Source organism: Euleptes europaea, chromosome 3 (genome assembly GCF_029931775.1).
Source record: "Euleptes europaea isolate rEulEur1 chromosome 3, rEulEur1.hap1, whole genome shotgun sequence".
In the NCBI taxonomy this organism is placed as follows: domain Eukaryota; kingdom Metazoa; phylum Chordata; class Lepidosauria; order Squamata; family Sphaerodactylidae; genus Euleptes; species Euleptes europaea.
This window is the reverse complement of record NC_079314.1, coordinates 6077852-6096426: the sequence shown is the minus strand read 5'-3', so window position 1 is coordinate 6096426 and position 18575 is coordinate 6077852. Positions and strand designations below refer to the sequence as shown.

Sequence of the window (18575 nt, the reverse complement as noted above, 5' to 3'; positions counted from 1 at the left end):
AAAGGCCCACACCAGTCACAGGGGACAAACAAAAATAAGGCCAAGACCGATGGTGCAAAATAGGTAAAAATATATTTTATTACTCAGATAAAATGCCTTATGCGTTTCACCCAAAAGGCTTCTTCGGAGGAATCTGTTAGTGGTTTTTCAAAGAAGAGTATACATTCAGTAGCTATTTTGCACCATTGGCCTTGGTGTAGTGGTTAAAAGCAGGGGTTTGGAGCGGTGGACGCTAATCTGGTGAACTGGGTTGGTTTCCTCACTCCACATGAAGCCACCTGGGTGATCTCAGGCCAGTCACAGCTCTCTTAGAGCTCTCTCAGCCCCACCTACCTCACAGGGTGTCTGTTGTGGGGAGGGGAAGGGAAGGTGATTGTAAGCTGGTTTGATTCGTCCTTAAGTGGTAGAGAAAGTTGGCATATAAAAACTAACTCTACTTATTAATTTTTATCTACAGTTAATTCATGCCATTGTATTCCCCATTACAATATATGGGTGTGAAAGTTGGACAGTAAAGAAAGCTGACAGGAAGAAAGTTGATTCCTTTGAAATGTGGTGTTGGAGGAGAGTTTGACAGATACGGTGGACTGCCAAAAAGACAAATCAGTGGGTTCTAGATCAAATCAAGCCTGAACTCTCCCTAGAAGCTAAAATGACTCAACTGAGGCTATTGTACTTTGGTCACGTTATGAGGTGAGACTCACTGGAAAAGACAATAATACTAGGGAGAGTTGAAGGCATCAGGAAAAGAGGAAGACCCAACCTGAGATGGAGTGATTCAGTAAAGGAAGCCATGGCCCTCAGTTTGCAAGACCTGAACAAGGCTGTTAACGATAGGATGTTTTGGAGGTCATTAATTCAGAGGGTCGCCATAAGTTGCAAGGGACCTAATGGCACTTCACACACACACACAATGTTCCATGACATGATTTTCAACACAGGTGACATGATTTTCAACACAATACAAAGCTGCTAGAAGGAAAGATAACAGGGTCGGAGTTATGCTGCCAGAGGGAACATGGATAACAATGAGAGACATGATTCCCCTCCCAGGGGGGGCATCCCCATTAAGCTTCTGGGCTCAACAGATGCCTGCCTAAATCTTCTCCTGAAAATCTGAGGACAGAAATCCAAAACCTCTTTCCCCCCCCCCCCCCCACATACACACCAGCTGAAGTTAGGAAAGCGGCATCCATCCTTCCTTCCCATTCCAGGACTCACCGTATCCAATGAGGCAGCTGCTCGCATGTCAGGCAAGAAGCCCACTTCCAGAACGTGGAGCAGAAAGTCCTGGTTGTCAATGCCGTAGACCCGGTCCAGGAACAATACCATGGGCGCCTTGTGGTCAGGCACGAAGCTGGCGGACATCTTGGGCTCAATAACACTGCCATCTAGCATGGGAGGGAGAAGAACAGTGGCTGGGATGATGACAAGCAAGGCTGCCTGAGGGCCAGTTCACATTGGGGAAGGGCTCAGTGGTACAGCATCTCCTTCATATGCAGAAGGTCCCCAGTTCAATCCTTGGTATCTCCAGTTAAACAACCTGGTGATGTGAAAGACCCCTGCCTGAGACCCTGGAGAGCCACTGCCAGTCTGAGCAGACAATACTGACCTTGATGGTCTATTTATTAAGTGAGTTAGTTTTATATCCTGCCCTCACTCCCCGGCGAGGGCCGGGCTCAGGGCAGCTTACAACAATATAATCAATGCAATAAAATGGTAAGAATAAAACAATTTACAAAATCAACAATTTTACAGCCCCATGAACATCAAACAATAAAAACAGCAAAATGGTGCTCATTTTGTGGCATAGGGGGCACTGCAGGGCCTGCGGACAGTCAGAGCCCCCACGTAGTAGTTGGTAAATAGTACAGAACAATGTAGAAAAGTGAGGGAGGGTAGGGAGGCCAGCACTGACGGAAACCCTAGCTGTCCTCAACCAGAGGCCTGTCATAATAACTCCAACTAAGGGTCTGACTCAGTATAGAGCAGCTTCATGTGCTCACCTGGCCACATGCTACAAAGTACGTGCTACCCCAGGCAGTTCTAATTCAGGTCTCTAGTGGCAGGCATTAGGAATGACCCAGACTCTGCATGAGGTTTGGAGAGCTATGCCTGTTCAGAGCAGATAGTATTGACCTCAGTGTACCTGACTCCATACAAGGCACCTGGATAGGTGCAGGAAGTTACAAAGATGGGCAAGTGGGTAGCCCTGTTGATGGACTGAATTTCTTTAAACTGAACATAAGAATGTAAGAAAAGCCCTGTTGGATCAGACCCAGGCACATCAAGTCCATCAGTCTGTTCACACAGTGGCCAATCAGGTGTCTCTAGGAAGCCCACAAACATGACGACCACAGCAGCATTATCCTGCCTGTGTTCCACAGCAACTCATGCTCCTCTGATACGGTGGATAATAGGTATACATCATAACTAGTATCCATTTTTACTAGTAGCCATGGATAGCCCTATCCTCCATGAACATGTCCACTCCCTCTTAAAGCCTTCCAAGTTGGCAGCTATCACCTCATCCTGGGGCAGGGAATTCCACAATTGCACTATGTGTTGTATGAATACTTCCTTTTATCTGTTTGGAATCTCTTACCCTCCAGCTTCAGCAGATGACCCCGCATTCTGGTATTATGAGAGAGGGAGAAAAGCTTCTCCCTGTCCACTCTCTCCAAACCATGCATAATTTTATAGACCTCTATCATGTCTCCCCTTAACCGCCTTCTTTCCAAGCTAAACAACCCTAAGCGTTTTATAACTGCTCCTCACAGGGCTGTTGTTGTAGTCCCCTGATAATTTTGGTTGCTCTTTTCTGCACCTTCTCAAGGTCTGCAATATCCTTTTTTAAGTGTGGTGACCAGAACTATACACAGTATTCCAAGTGTGGCCTCACCATAGATTTGTACAAGGGCAGTATGATAGCAGTAGTTTTAGTCTCTATTCCTCGTCTAATTATGGCCAGCACGGAATCTGTTTTACCCACATGCTCCTCTGTAACCAGCCTTGGTCTGCACAGCTTCTTTCCCCTGCCAATCTATTGGTGAGGGGCCGAGAGCCAATTCACACGTTGCAAAGTACTTGTAGTCTCCCACGTGTTCAATTGACAGGCACGCTCTACTACAGGGCCCCCCAATCTTTTTGAGCCTGTGGCCATCTTCAGAATTCTGACACCGGGCGATGGACCAGTCACAAAACAGATGCCACAAAATGCCTGCCGCAGCTTCCCTTCAGACACAAAGGGCCCATTCCTGAAAATCGGGCCCAAAGCCCTTAGGAGGCCGACTACGGCCACTGGCGCAGGGGCCCACACCGCCGGGGCCCGGAAGGCTCACGCCGGCGTTAGTGCCACACCGTCGCTGGCACAGACCGTGGCGGTTAGCCGGGAGGCGTTCCCAGGGCGTGATGGCACCGGGCAGGGCCGACATTAGTCGGCCTCCTGAGCCCTTTTGGCTCGGGAACACCACTTTTTCTTTTTACAAAGATACGCCAGCTTTTTGCTGGCGTATCTCCCATGCAACCCTCATTTTTGGCACCGGGCAGAGGTTTTGGCACAGCCGAATGGCGCTAGTTTGCCTCCAACGCCCGGTGCAGCCATTCCTTTCAGGAATGGGCTGAAAGTGAACATCCTTGTGCTCTGGTGTCCCCAACTGTCCAAACAATTTTTTTAAAAAATCTGCACAGCCAACCAAATCTTCAATGGCCAATCAGGAGCCCTGCTGGGCAAAAGCCCCAGTTGGCCCCACCCATTTCCAAAACACTTGCTGAGAACCAGGAAAGGTGTTGGCAGATGTCCATTGCACCACTTTGGGGAACTTTAGGTTCTGCATTCAGAAATTAATTTCCAGCACCTGCTACCCAAGAGCTTTTCATCACAGATGTTAATGATTCATCCCAGGACTTCAGCACGCTCTTACCCCTGAGCCACAGCACTCTCTCCCCAGACTGACTGGCAGAAATTGGCAAGTGAAGCTTTTCCCATTGCAGAAAGAAGCATCATCAGCTGGTAACTGCTGCAGATCTAATGACAACTTTGGGGGGAACGTCAATATTTGGGATGGTGCAGCCCTCAGGGAGTGGGAAATGAAAGAACTTGGAGCCTTTCTCTACACCACCTGGGAACCATACCTTTGCCAAAGGCAGGGATTTGCAGAGGGAGACTGATGACCCCAACGAGGTCCTCAAGGGGCACCAAGGAGCGCAAGATGGCTCTGATCCGGAGAGCTTCGCCCTTCCCAGCCTGGATGAGCTGTTCAAAGAAAAGACACAAGAGGAAGCAGAGTGAATCAGATGGGGAAGAATCTGAGCCAATGGCAGCTTGGGAGGAAAGGCAATCGAGGGAGAGAGCTGGCTGGAATCAGTGGGGATCAGTGCTGGGTGAAGTGCACCAATGCCAAAGTGAAGCCTGCTTTTGTGGGGAGAAGAATGTGCTTTCCTCCTGGGGCTCGTGGGGTGGGGGTGCTTACATGCATCTCGGGGGCACAACGCCCCAGCAAGTCGATGAGTGCCGCATAGAAGGACATGATCGCGTTGCCCAAATGTACCCGGTTCTCCTCATGAGCGTCTTCTCCCCCAAACCTGGCAGAGGGAAAAACAGAGAGAAGAGGGAAAGGTGGGAGGGGAAAGGAGGAACATCAGGGATCCATGAAGCAAAATGTAGGAAGTGAGAGAGGGCAGCATGAGAAGGTCTCACCCCGAACCAAAAAAATAAATAAATAAAGGGAGTGAACGTGCATCAGGAAGTGTGTGAAAACGCAGCTGTAGCCAAGGAGAAAGGAGGGCTGGTCACAGCAATCTCATTCCCAAAACAGAACGTGGCAATGGGATAGGGTTGCCACCCTCCTGGAGATCTCCTGGGATTACAACTGATCTCCAGATGACAGAGATCAGTTCCCCTGGAGAAAACGGCTGTGTGGCGGGAATTCTTTGAATTCTTTTTCTTTATTAAAAGTATGACTTTGGATTAATAAGAACCAAGTTTAGTAATCTCTAGCTTAGAAGACCTGACTTTTTAGCTGACCCCAGTTCCAATTAGAGCCTCTGATCTTGGAGGAAATTGCAGGCTAAGGAGCTAGTTCACCCAAAAGTAAACACACCAGGATGCTTGTAATTGTTTGATGAGGGAACAGACATTTGGTCAGGCAGCAATCTATCTGCTAGATTGGGGGATGATGAGGGAACAGACATTTGGTCAGGCAGCAATCTATCTGCTAGATTGGGGTAAGGTGTTAAAATACACAAGACTTCATAGGCAAACATTTGTCAGAAACTCTGGGAACCGAAAGCTTCAAAACAAAAATATGGCAAGCCCATCTCCGGGAAAACTTGAAAGGAGGGCTGTTGTAAAAATCTTTCTCCCACAGTTTTACCTATAAAAGAGCCTCCCAAAATCCTGGTATTTTGTCATTCTAGGGAAAGAGGACAGGCTTCTCAGTTCCTGCCATTCTCTCCTTGGGATGACCCAGAGCGCTCTGATTGTCTGTCTGCTAGTGTGTCCATTTTATGTGGGTCTGTTATTTTCTATCTTGAATATTTACCAAAGTATTGTTGTGTTTTCTTGTTGTTGTTCTCTTACCTTATATATCTCTTGTAAGCCTAATAAACCTGCATGTTTTACTGATATATGTTCAATGTGATGTTTGAGGGTGATGCAGGAATGAATGGCCTGTTCTGATTATCCCATCTCTAAGCTAAGCTTTGGTGAGTAGGCTAGCAGAGATCTTCCATTTACATCAAGGACCGAGGGAAAGGGCAAAAGGAAAATTCTTCCAACAGGCTGTTTTGGAGGGTATTATGCCACACTGAGGTCCCTCCCCTCCCCAAGCCCTGCCCTCCCTAGGCTCCACCCCACCCTCAGCATGCCCAAAAGATGTGTGTGTCTTTTGTGCATTTTGTGAATATCATGGTCCTCTGTCAGGACTAAGTGCCTCAGTGAAGGGGCCAGACAGGAATTCAGCATGTGCCAAAGGAGGGAAGCTGCATGAAAACCAGTGGCAGGCTAGAGCAGGTCACATGGTACTCATCGACCCCTGGAAAAACTACAAAAGTTTCCAGGTCATTGGTGGGGCCAACAGACTGAGCACTCTGGCCTTCACCTGATATCCTCTGATTCAAGGCTGGGATCTACATCCATGGGATGTGTCCTACTTTATCTCTGCATCCCTCCCACTGTTAGCAGAGTGTGCTAAGTTTGTAGCATCAGACTCACTGATTAAAGATAAAGTTGCTCTTTATTGAGGGAACTATGTATAGGTTATGGGCTCTGTAATTCTTCTCTGTCAAAGCTTCAAAGCGAGGGTTCCGATCTCCATGGTGGGGGGTGGCCATCTTAATTCCTTTGCCTTTGTCCACTAACTCTCCTGAGCCTTGGGGCAAACTTTTCTTTCAATCAGTTTAACTGATTCTGGGCAACCATAACATTTGTTGGCAGAATGTGCCAAGTATGCAGAGAAGCATCAGACTCACCTCTTGTCTGTCCTTAGACTGATATTCTTAAGTCTAATTTCCTGCTTCTTCTCAGAAATCACACTACCCTCTCTCTCCTTAGCTAGTTAGACAGCTATAGGCTCTGTCTCTCAGCTTTCCTATTCAAAATGTAGTTCTCTCAATAAAGAGCAACGTTACCTTTAATCAGTGAGTCTGCTTCTCTGCATACTTAGCACATTCTGCCAACACCTCCATGCATATAATGCAATGTGTCCTGCCCCCTTCCCAAATGTGCCACCCCAGTCTCACTCACAGCTCCCGACGGCGATCCTTCTTGACTGTGGGCCCATCACGGGCAGGATCCTGAGAGATCTGGATGGCCTCCTCTATGGCTGCCAACAGACCGTTGCCACCCTCACCCCGTAGGGCGGGGCCAAAGCACTCGGGACGCCGGATCAACAGCCGTACAACCACGTTGGCATTCTCTTCCACACTTTCTCCTGTGGAAAGCAGGAGGGTAGGAAGGGAAAGAGGGAACTGCATGAGCCAGGAAACAGGTTAAGAAGTGAGGTGGTGAGAAGACAGACACTGCCCGAGGAAATCCACACTTGACACATTTATAGTTTTGCCACAGAAGGACATGGCACATCTAAACATTTTGCAGTTCTAAAAGGTTTTTTTTTTAATTTGCTCATTCAAAAATAAGGATTTTAGTCATTATGATTGTGGCAAAAGGCATGGAAATATATGGGTAAGCCTAATTTGGCCCACAGGCTGCCTAGCGGGCAAACAAGTTTTCTGATCGGGGAAATGCACTCCTGGGCTTGCATACTGAACATTGACACACCAGAACATTTTGCTAGGCACTCAGGACTGGGTTCCCAACCCAAGGTATTGGCAGAAATGCTGGGATACAGCTTGCTCCCCAGTGTGCCTGGCCAATAGCAATCACTGTCCCTCCACCCACCAAGAGTGCCTGACCAATAGCAATTGTTCTCCCTCCAGCCACCTGCCCCTTTTGCTGCTAGCACTTCAACATATTCATGGGTAGACATTATAGGGTTTTTGGTACTCAGGAAATAAAGGTTGCTGATCCTTGTTTTAGGCCCTTAGCAGCAGTCCTGAACTCATCAATCAGTCCCATTGTGCCCCCCCACCCCATATCACTGCTAGGCTTCCTACCCAACATCCTACCCAACAAATTCTGCTGCTCCCCCAACTGATCTCCAGTATCTCCAGTACTGCTTGTCCTAGATGGAGTGGCGTAGGCTTTTCCAGAGCAGATTAAGAGTTTGGGGACGCTGCCTTGCTGTTTGAAAAGAAGCTTGGCATGGTGCCCAGGAGTGGCTTCTATCAGCTGCATCTGATTCTCCAACTCTCTCGTTACCTAGGCTCAGCTGATCTGGCATTGCTGATCTGTGCTTCTATAACCTCATGGTTGGATTACTGCAATGTGCTATGTGTGGGGCTGCCCTTGAAGACAACCCAGAAACTACAACTGGTCCAGAATGCAGTGTTGTCAGGGGCTAGCTGCAGGGAACTGCTGCCCATTTTGAAACAGCTACGTTGGCTGCCAGTCTGTTTCTGAGTTCAATGCAGCCAACCAGACCCCAGATCTTATGGGGGACGGTTTGTTTCACCGTTTCAACTCTGAATCACCCATGAATAGTGAATATTCTCACTGTACTACAGATCGCCTCTCCTATGCCAAACTCACCATTGACAAAGACAGTGAAGCGCAGGAAGTCCAGATATCGCTCACCCCCACAGGGGTTCCAGCCAATGTCAGGATACCCCTTGGCGAGCAGCATTGGACAGCTCTGGAGGCCAGCCCCCGCCAGATACGTCACCACCTGAGGAGACAAGGGACAAAACAAATTAGTGCAAGTTCCTACCAATAGGATGTTCCTTAAGGAAACCAATGAGGTGGAGAACCAGATCCATAACTGGAGTATTTTACCTTCATTCCAAGCAATCAAAACTGGTGTAAATACATGCATTTGCATTTATTTATGATGCATTTATTTATTTATGTCCTGCTTTTCTCCCCACCATTGGGACTCAAAACGGCTTAGAACATTGTTCTCCCCTCCTTCATTTTCTTGCAATGACAACCCTGTGAGGTAGACCAGGCTGAGAGTTTGTGACAGGCTCAAGGTCACCCAGAGAGCTTCTATGGTAGATGTGGGAATTCGAACCCAGGCTGCCCAGGGTCCCAGTCCACCACTCTGTTCACCACACCACCATAAACAGAGGTGACGTGGGTAGACCCAATTGTGTTTACAACATCAAAAAGAAGGAAGAGTCTTTATTAACACTGTCACAGCTTGGTGTAGTGGTTAAGAATAGTGGACTCTAATCTGGAGAACAGGGTTGGTTTCCCCACTCCTCCACATGAAGCCTGCTGGGTGACCTTGGGCCAATCACAGTTCTCTCTGAACTCTCTCAGCCCCACCTACTTCACAAGGTGTCTGTTGTGGGGAGGGGAAGGGAAGGCGATTGTAAATCAGTTTGTGTCTCCTTAAAATGTAGAGTAAATTGGAGTATAAAAACCAGCTCCTCCTCCTCCTTCTTCTTCTTCATTACTTCTTAAACCCCCAGCTTGTTCAGGGAAGGAAATGGTGGAATGTGGCTGCTGGCGAACTAAAAGGAGCTTACTCCTTCCAGGCCAAAAGGACACAATGGCTGCCCAGATTGGTCAGCCCTGAACCATACGGTCCCCACCCGTTCTTCTGCTACTCTTCTGTCTCTGCATGCTACCTTCTCCAGGTCTTGCTCCTGCAAGGCCAGTGCCAACTCATTGTTATCAATCACGGAAGCAGCTGCCACATCCAAGGGAGTGGATCCACGCATGCCTGGAGGAACAAAGGAAATGGTCAACAGGAAGCTTTTGAAGCTCAAGGCATAGAGCCTGGCGGGATTAAGGAAGGATATTTCTTTCTTTTTTTAAGGGCAATGTTTTCAATATTCAAATCAATAATGCCAAAATGTTAATTCTTAAAATCCACATTTAAAATATGGGTGTTTTACCCCCCTTTTCTTTTCTGGAGGAGTGGGTGCTTCCCCCTCTCCACACACACACTGTGATCCACCCCCATCCTGCACCCTTCCTAATGCTGCTGCCTCACCTAGCCCAATCCCACTGTTCTCTAGTAGGTAGCTGAGGTGGTCGAACATGGAGCGCTGGTTCTGGCGGCTGATACGGCAGAAATAGCACAGGAAACGGCAGCAGTTGGTCACCATCTTAGGGAAGCGGATCTCCTAGTTGAGGGACGGGGGGGGGGAAAGAAATGACTTTAAACATCGGCTGGTTGCCTGCCTCATCAAGTATTATCCTCCCCCTCTCCCACAGCTGGCCCAAGACGATCCCGTAGACTTATCTCTCACTTGCTCTCTTGGCTTTATTCAAAGAGGACACATGGAAAGCAAGAACTTGCCCCTGGGATGTTACATGTGCCTGCTGACTCACTTAAAAAGGGCTGCTACAATGTTGATGCTGAGCACATGCAACATCACACAGGGCGGGGGGGATTCTTATCGCTTGCTACCATTGTGGTTTAAAGCAAGCCTATGATGGGTGAGGAAATCAAAATGGTTAGGGGTTATTTCCTGATGAACTAGAGCCCAGAAATTTGCTACATGGATAAGACTAGGACATAAAACCTCCCCAAAATTTCTATACCTATCTGTCAGGCTGCTATCTCGGTTTCGTTATTGCCTCTGTCTCTGTGCTGTATTGTCTGCCCCCCAAGGTCGCATGCCTAAGCCTGGGAACTCAGCTCCTGGGAAACTGTATTCCTGCGTGTAATCTCCCGCCTTTCCTGCCTTATAATATCTCCCAGCTAGTGAGCCTTTCATAGCTGTCATTTTATTCGTTTGCACTGTATGCCTATTTGATCAGTAAAAACCATCTGTTTGGACTCTATACGACTTTGTGGTGATTTCTGGTTCTGTGGGCCAAGGGCTGACATTATGACAGCTATCACACATCTTCACCGTTCTCCTAGCCAGGCTGGAGCCCAGGGGGGTTCGCCTGCCACTTGGATGGGAGCTGTGCAGCTCTCCAGGTGATCTACTACCCTGGAGCCCTTCTCAGAGGACCCTACTCTGTTACAGGACTTAATCGCTGAACTTTTCCGGACGAACCGAGAGGTTTGCCGCTTGAGGGGACTGGTACACGCGCAGTGGCAATCTCTTACAGGACGTCTCTGGATGTTAACATCGGAGGATACTGATGCTCGTTTAGATCTTCAGGACTTGGATCAATTACTGGACGATGCCCGATTGGCGACTGAGGATTTACAAATATTAACTGGACTTTTGGATAATCTTATTTCTCGACAAACTCTTTCTACCATGGCGGGAGCCCCACCGGAGGGTTTTTCCCTGATCCCGGATGCGGCCAGCTGCCAGGCTGAGGCCAAGCGAGTCGCTATTAGCACCGCTCTTCTCCTTGTGGAATGTACAAAGGACACCCCGGTAGCCACCTTGGCTCAAGTTTTGACCCCGACGTTTGGAGCCGAGGCATCCGCACTGGCGGTTCGAGTACAACCTCTGCTGGGCGGGGAACCTGACCCCATACTCTTGCTCCTCGAGACAGAACTTTTGCCGCGCATTACGGCAGAGGCTGCCCTAAGACTTGAGAACGCCAAAGTTCTTGCGGATCAGCAAGCCGCCGAAGCGGCTAGGGTCGCAAGAGAGAGAGAGGCGGCGGAAGCAGCCAGGGCGGCTGCAGCAAGGAATCAGGCGAACGTGGACACGCGCCCCAAGGACTATGTACTGGGACTATCAGGTCTAACTTTTTCCCCGGCGTTTGTCCCGTCGCGTGCGACCCAACGCGCACGCCGTTTGGCTGACCGACGTCGAGACTCAGATGAGTCTGAAGACGAGGATTTATATGGGGATAGCTCTCAATGGGCCACGAGCTTCCGAACCAGTAAGCCTCATCTTACTGGGGGCCCAAGTGAGGAGGTTCATCTTTTACGAGCCCAGAATCGGGAGCTCTCCGACCGTGTTGATCAACTCCAAGAAGTAACGGAACTTATGCTTCACGAGAACAGGCAATTACAACAAACCCTGATAGCTCAGAGACAGCCCGTTCCGATACCGGGTCAGGGGGTACCCGTACAACCACCCGCTAATGTGCCTGCTCCACCCTTACCTCCTGGAGCTCCTGTTGCTCCTCCGCCCGGACCACCCGTGCAACCACCTGCTAATGTGCCTGCTCCACCCTTGCCTCCTGGAGCTCCTGTTGCTCCTCCGCCCGGACCACCCGTGCAACCGGGTCAGCCCGCGCCCGGCCCTTGGAAGCAACTCAAATTGAGGACTACGTATGACGGATCTCTTGAGACTTTGCCTTGTTTCTTGCATCAAGTGGACAGTTATATGCGAGAACAAGGTCAACTTTTCCCCACGGAAGATAGCCGGGTGCGGTACGTAGCTTCCCTCCTGACAGGCAAAGCGGCTGACTGGATGGTCCTCCAGTTTGACACCCGCTCTCGTGCGATTCGTTCCCTCAACAACTTCATGACTGCCCTGAGAAGGAGGTTTGAGGACCCCTTCCTGGGAGAAAGAGCCAAAACGGAACTCTTACAATTAAAACAAGGCTCTGCTACAGTTCGGGAATTTGCCGATGAATTTCAGCGACTGGCAAGTAAAATTGTAGGTTGGCCCGAGACCACCCTAATCCATCATTTCAGGGAAGCCTTGCATCCTGACATTCTGAACTGGTCTTACATGCGGGGCGATCCCGATACCCTCGAAGGCTGGATCCTATTAGCCGAGGAAGTGGAAAGCCGCCGCCGCTTTATTTCTCTCGTCCGTCAAAAGCACAAGGAGAAGGGCACCCAAAAGCCTCAACCCAAGGCACCACTGCTCGTCCCACGAAATCCCCCACGTCCGCTCCAGGAACGTGAAGCCCGATTTCAGAGGGGTGCCTGTCTTACATGCGGAGAAATGGGCCACTTTGCAGCCGTTTGCCCACGCCGCCAGGAATTATTTCGTCCCAGCACGACAACCCGCGCCCGAGGTCGTCCACCACGCAGAGGCACCGCGGCCACCCGCAGCGCAGCTCCGGGAAGGCCCACACCCTCTGCACTCCATGCCGGGGACCCAGCCTCCCTGCCTGCTTCCAACGACCCCGCCGGGTCTCGGATTACAAGTGCCCCATTGGGGGACAGCTTTCCCTCTTCGGATGAGGAAAACCCTTGGATTTCTCCAGCCTTAAACCTGGAATCTCCCCTCGACTTGTCAAAAAACGGCTCCGGTCTGTGGTGAATGGAGCATCTCCACAGACCTCTCAGGATCTTCCTATCAAACCGAATGCTCCTACCAAAATCAAAGAAGTGGACTCCACCGTCTACGTAGATGCAGTTTTACAACAACTTAACGGAGGTCCACAAATCCCCGTCAAAGCACTAATTGACTCCGGTTGCTGTCGCACTCTCATAAGCGAAACCACGTTTGCTGCCCTCAGAGCCGACTCAGAGGCTTTACCCGCCCCCGTCCAATTTGCTCAAATGGACGGGAGCCAATTCCAGGGGGGTCCAGTTGATCATCGCACCATAGGGGTGGCAATGGGAATTGGTTCCCACTGGGAACAAATAGACTTCACTATAGCCCCTATCCGATTTGACGTGGTCTTGGGAATTAACTGGATTAAAGGACATAGTCCCAGTATTGATTGGGAAACAAACACTATTTCTTTCGCTAGTCCCACCTGCGACCAGCATCGGCAAAACTTTGCTCTGCCATTTCCGCCCGTTCCAGCGTTAACCTCTACTGCCCCAGTACCACCGGCTCTACCCGCTGTATACCGGGACTTTGAAGATGTCTTCGACCTTAAGGAATGTGATGCCTTACCCCCCCACCGGGCCTCAGACTGTGCGATTGAAGTAGTAAAGGACTGCACATTAACCAAAAGTAAGATTTACCCTATGAGCGCTTCCGAGCGCACTGTCCTCCGGGACTTTTTGGACAAAAACCTCGCCAGAGGGTTCATTCGCCCTTCGAATGCCCCAAACTCGGCCCCCGCGTTTTTCGTCCGGAAAAAAGAGGGCGACCTTCGCCTGTGCATTGACTTCAGAAAGCTCAATGCGGTTACCCAGACCAACGCCTATCCTATCCCATTAATATCGGATATTTTGGGACAATTACAGGAAGGCCGTGTGTTCTCTAAATTAGACTTGGTGGAAGCCTACTACCGAGTCCGTATCCGCGAAGGAGATGAACACCTCACTGCCTTCTCTAGCTGTTTCGGAATGTATGAATTCCTTGTAATGCCGTTCGGATTAAAAGGGGCCCCGGGGGTCTTCATGCAACTCATCAATGAAATCCTACATGACCTTCTATATCGTGGGGTGGTGGTCTACTTAGATGACATTCTCATTTATTCGAAAACTATGGACGAGCATGTGACTCTGGTCAGAAAAGTTCTACAACGCCTGCGTAACCATCAACTGTTCGCTAAACTAGCTAAGTGTGAATTTCACCAAAGCAAACTCACGTTTTTGGGATACATCATCTCCCACCAAGGTCTTCGCATGGACCCCGCCAAAGTCCAAGCCGTCCTCGATTGGACTCCCCCCACCAACCGTAAGCAAGTACAGCAATTTCTGGGATTTGCAAACTTCTATCGGGGATTCATCCCTAACTTCGCCCAAGTGGCTCTACCCATTACGGACCTGCTGAAAACTAAAGGAAAAGTAAGCTCGGCTGCCTTGCCCTCCGCAAAAATCCTATGGACTGAGCAATGCCAAGCCGCCTTTCTGGCCCTCAAACGCCTCTTCACTTCGGAGCCGGTGCTACGGCACCCAGACCCAAATCAAATGTTCATTGTGCAAGTCGATGCTTCCGATGTAGCCATGGGAGGGGCTCTCCTCCAACAAGGACCGGACGGTCTTCTTCACCCTTGCGCTTACTTTTCAAAAAAATTTGCGCACGCTCAATTAAACTGGCCCATCTGGGAGAAAGAGGCCTCTGCAGTTCATCATGCACTGACTTTATGGCGGCAATTCTTGGAAGGGTCTAAAGTACCCTTTGAAGTTTGGACCGATCACAAAAATCTAGCTGCCCTCACGGGGTCCCATAAGCTATCGGCGAAACAACAACGGTGGGCGGAGTTCTTTGCTCAGTTCCGTTTCACCCTGAAGCACGTCCCTGGGAAGCAGAACGTTCTCGCGGATGCCCTCTCCCGTTTACCACAATATCCGGTAAAACTCGAAAGACCCACCAACTCTCTGTTCACCCCTATGCAACGTGGGGCCCTACCTATGCTGGCTGTGCAAACCCGATCCCAGCATCAACACACCTTCCCTAACTCGCAAGCTCCGCCAGCCCAACCGGCTGCCCAGCCGCCACCGCAACAGACCGGAGTTCCCGCCCCTCCTACCCCTCCGACCGCTCAGCCGCCTGCAGTCTGCGCGCCGCCACACGTAAGCACTAACCCTATAACTATTTCTCAAATCTCCAGGACCGACGGGGGGGCTCCCTCCAAGCTCCCCATCTCCGAATCCTTTTTAACTGTCCTTCGGGACCAGTGCCTTTTAGAACGTTCCGCTCATACCCTACCTCCTGGTGTTTTGGAACAAGGGGGGTCCTGGTACAAAGACTCAAAATTGTATGTACCCAAAGCTCTCCGGAAGGACGTTTTACATTTAGCTCATGGAGCCAAAACAGCTGGGCACTTTGGGTTTCTGAAGACCCTTCACTTATTGCGCAGACAGTTCTGGTGGGGGGGAATGCGTTCCGACATTGACTCCTTCATCCGCAGCTGTCCCGTTTGTGCCGCTGCGAAACGATCGCAGGGCAAACCCCCGGGATTGCTACAACCTCTTGAAACGCCCAGCAGACCTTGGGAAGTGATTGCTATGGACTTCATGACTGATCTCCCTCTCAGTGGGGGTAAAACTGTGTTGTGGGTTGTTACTGATTTGTTTTCTAAGCAAATACATTTGATTCCATGTGCAGGGATCCCCTCTGCTCAGAAACTGGCCCGCCTCTTCGTAACGCATATATTTCGTTTACATTCGTTTCCGCGTAAAATAATTTGTGACCGCGGAAGTGGTTTCGTTTCTAAGTTTTGGAAAGCTTTCCTCAAGTTGGTGGGGGTGGAACAGGGATTGTCTAGTGCATACCATCCTCAAACTGATGGTCAAACTGAACGTGTCAATGCTGTACTCGAATGTTATTTGCGTTGTTATGTTAACTACCACCAGGATAACTGGGTGGAACTGTTACCTTTAGCAGAATATGCCTACAATAATGCCATGCATCAATCCACAGGTTTTAGCCCGTTTTTTGCTGTGTATGGACAAGATTTCAGTCCCATCGTTCCTACAGATGATGTAGAGGGGGAGGGGAACCCCGACATTGCCTCCTGGGCACACGCCCTCCGTACCACTTGGCCCTGGCTCGTTAGCAACCTCGACCGGGCCAAACGTAAATACAAAGCGCAAGCTGACAAACATCGCTCCCCCGGGGGTGATCTGCAAGTGGGTGCTTTGGTTTACCTTTCCACCAAAAACCTCCGTTCCACCCAACCGTGCCATAAACTCAGCGCCAAATTCATTGGCCCTTTCCCCATTACTCGGGTCATAAACCCTGACTCAGATGAGTCTGAAGACGAGGATTTATATGGGGATAGCTCTCAATGGGCCACGAGCTTCCGAACCAGTAAGCCTCATCTTACTGGGGGCCCAAGTGAGGAGGTTCATCTTTTACGAGCCCAGAATCGGGAGCTCTCCGACCGTGTTGATCAACTCCAAGAAGTAACGGAACTTATGCTTCACGAGAACAGGCAATTACAACAAACCCTGATAGCTCAGAGACAGCCCGTTCCGATACCGGGTCAGGGGGTACCCGTACAACCACCCGCTAATGTGCCTGCTCCACCCTTGCCTCCTGGAGCTCCTGTTGCTCCTCCGCCCGGACCACCCGTGCAACCACCTGCTAATGTGCCTGCTCCACCCTTGCCTCCTGGAGCTCCTGTTGCTCCTCCGCCCGGACCACCCGTGCAACCGGGTCAGCCCGCGCCCGGCCCTTGGAAGCAACTCAAATTGAGGACTACGTATGACGGATCTCTTGAGACTTTGCCTTGTTTCTTGCATCAAGTGGACAGTTATATGCGAGAACAAGGTCAACTTTTCCCCACGGAAGATAGCCGGGTGCGGTACGTAGCTTCCCTCCTGACAGGCAAAGCGGCTGACTGGATGGTCCTCCAGTTTGACACCCGCTCTCGTGCGATTCGTTCCCTCAACAACTTCATGACTGCCCTGAGAAGGAGGTTTGAGGACCCCTTCCTGGGAGAAAGAGCCAAAACGGAACTCTTACAATTAAAACAAGGCTCTGCTACAGTTCGGGAATTTGCCGATGAATTTCAGCGACTGGCAAGTAAAATTGTAGGTTGGCCCGAGACCACCCTAATCCATCATTTCAGGGAAGCCTTGCATCCTGACATTCTGAACTGGTCTTACATGCGGGGCGATCCCGATACCCTCGAAGGCTGGATCCTATTAGCCGAGGAAGTGGAAAGCCGCCGCCGCTTTATTTCTCTCGTCCGTCAAAAGCACAAGGAGAAGGGCACCCAAAAGCCTCAACCCAAGGCACCACTGCTCGTCCCACGAAATCCCCCACGTCCGCTCCAGGAACGTGAAGCCCGATTTCAGAGGGGTGCCTGTCTTACATGCGGAGAAATGGGCCACTTTGCAGCCGTTTGCCCACGCCGCCAGGAATTATTTCGTCCCAGCACGACAACCCGCGCCCGAGGTCGTCCACCACGCAGAGGCACCGCGGCCACCCGCAGCGCAGCTCCGGGAAGGCCCACACCCTCTGCACTCCATGCCGGGGACCCAGCCTCCCTGCCTGCTTCCAACGACCCCGCCGGGTCTCGGATTACAAGTGCCCCATTGGGGGACAGCTTTCCCTCTTCGGATGAGGAAAACCCTTGGATTTCTCCAGCCTTAAACCTGGAATCTCCCCTCGACTTGTCAAAAAACGGCTCCGGTCTGTGGTGAATGGAGCATCTCCACAGACCTCTCAGGATCTTCCTATCAAACCGAATGCTCCTACCAAAATCAAAGAAGTGGACTCCACCGTCTACGTAGATGCAGTTTTACAACAACTTAACGGAGGTCCACAAATCCCCGTCAAAGCACTAATTGACTCCGGTTGCTGTCGCACTCTCATAAGCGAAACCACGTTTGCTGCCCTCAGAGCCGACTCAGAGGCTTTACCCGCCCCCGTCCAATTTGCTCAAATGGACGGGAGCCAATTCCAGGGGGGTCCAGTTGATCATCGCACCATAGGGGTGGCAATGGGAATTGGTTCCCACTGGGAACAAATAGACTTCACTATAGCCCCTATCCGATTTGACGTGGTCTTGGGAATTAACTGGATTAAAGGACATAGTCCCAGTATTGATTGGGAAACAAACACTATTTCTTTCGCTAGTCCCACCTGCGACCAGCATCGGCAAAACTTTGCTCTGCCATTTCCGCCCGTTCCAGCGTTAACCTCTACTGCCCCAGTACCACCGGCTCTACCCGCTGTATACCGGGACTTTGAAGATGTCTTCGACCTTAAGGAATGTGATGCCTTACCCCCCCACCGGGCCTCAGACTGTGCGATTGAAGTAGTAAAGGACTGCACATTAACCAAAAGTAAGATTTACCCTATGAGCGCTTCCGAGCGCACTGTCCTCCGGGACTTTTTGGACAAAAACCTCGCCAGAGGGTTCATTCGCCCTTCGAATGCCCCAAACTCGGCCCCCGCGTTTTTCGTCCGGAAAAAAGAGGGCGACCTTCGCCTGTGCATTGACTTCAGAAAGCTCAATGCGGTTACCCAGACCAACGCCTATCCTATCCCATTAATATCGGATATTTTGGGACAATTACAGGAAGGCCGTGTGTTCTCTAAATTAGACTTGGTGGAAGCCTACTACCGAGTCCGTATCCGCGAAGGAGATGAACACCTCACTGCCTTCTCTAGCTGTTTCGGAATGTATGAATTCCTTGTAATGCTGTTCGGATTAAAAGGGGCCCCGGGGGTCTTCATGCAACTCATCAATGAAATCCTACATGACCTTCTATATCGTGGGGTGGTGGTCTACTTAGATGACATTCTCATTTATTCGAAAACTATGGACG

At 50.3% G+C, this 18575-nt stretch overlaps 1 protein-coding gene across 1 annotated transcript in view; it reads right to left on the bottom strand.

Moving 5' to 3' along the window:
- RYR1 (ryanodine receptor 1) overlaps window positions 1-18575 on the bottom strand; it is a 223826-nt gene that overhangs the window by 96315 nt on the left and 108936 nt on the right. The window contains exons 41-47 of the mRNA XM_056847594.1: window positions 9561-9693; window positions 9193-9287; window positions 8150-8285; window positions 6746-6932; window positions 4473-4584; window positions 4135-4255; window positions 1222-1391 (exon numbers count right to left, since the gene is read on the bottom strand). Of these exons, the coding sequence (XP_056703572.1) occupies window positions 1222-1391; window positions 4135-4255; window positions 4473-4584; window positions 6746-6932; window positions 8150-8285; window positions 9193-9287; window positions 9561-9693 (954 nt within the window). The remainder of the gene's footprint in view (window positions 1-1221; window positions 1392-4134; window positions 4256-4472; window positions 4585-6745; window positions 6933-8149; window positions 8286-9192; window positions 9288-9560; window positions 9694-18575) is intronic.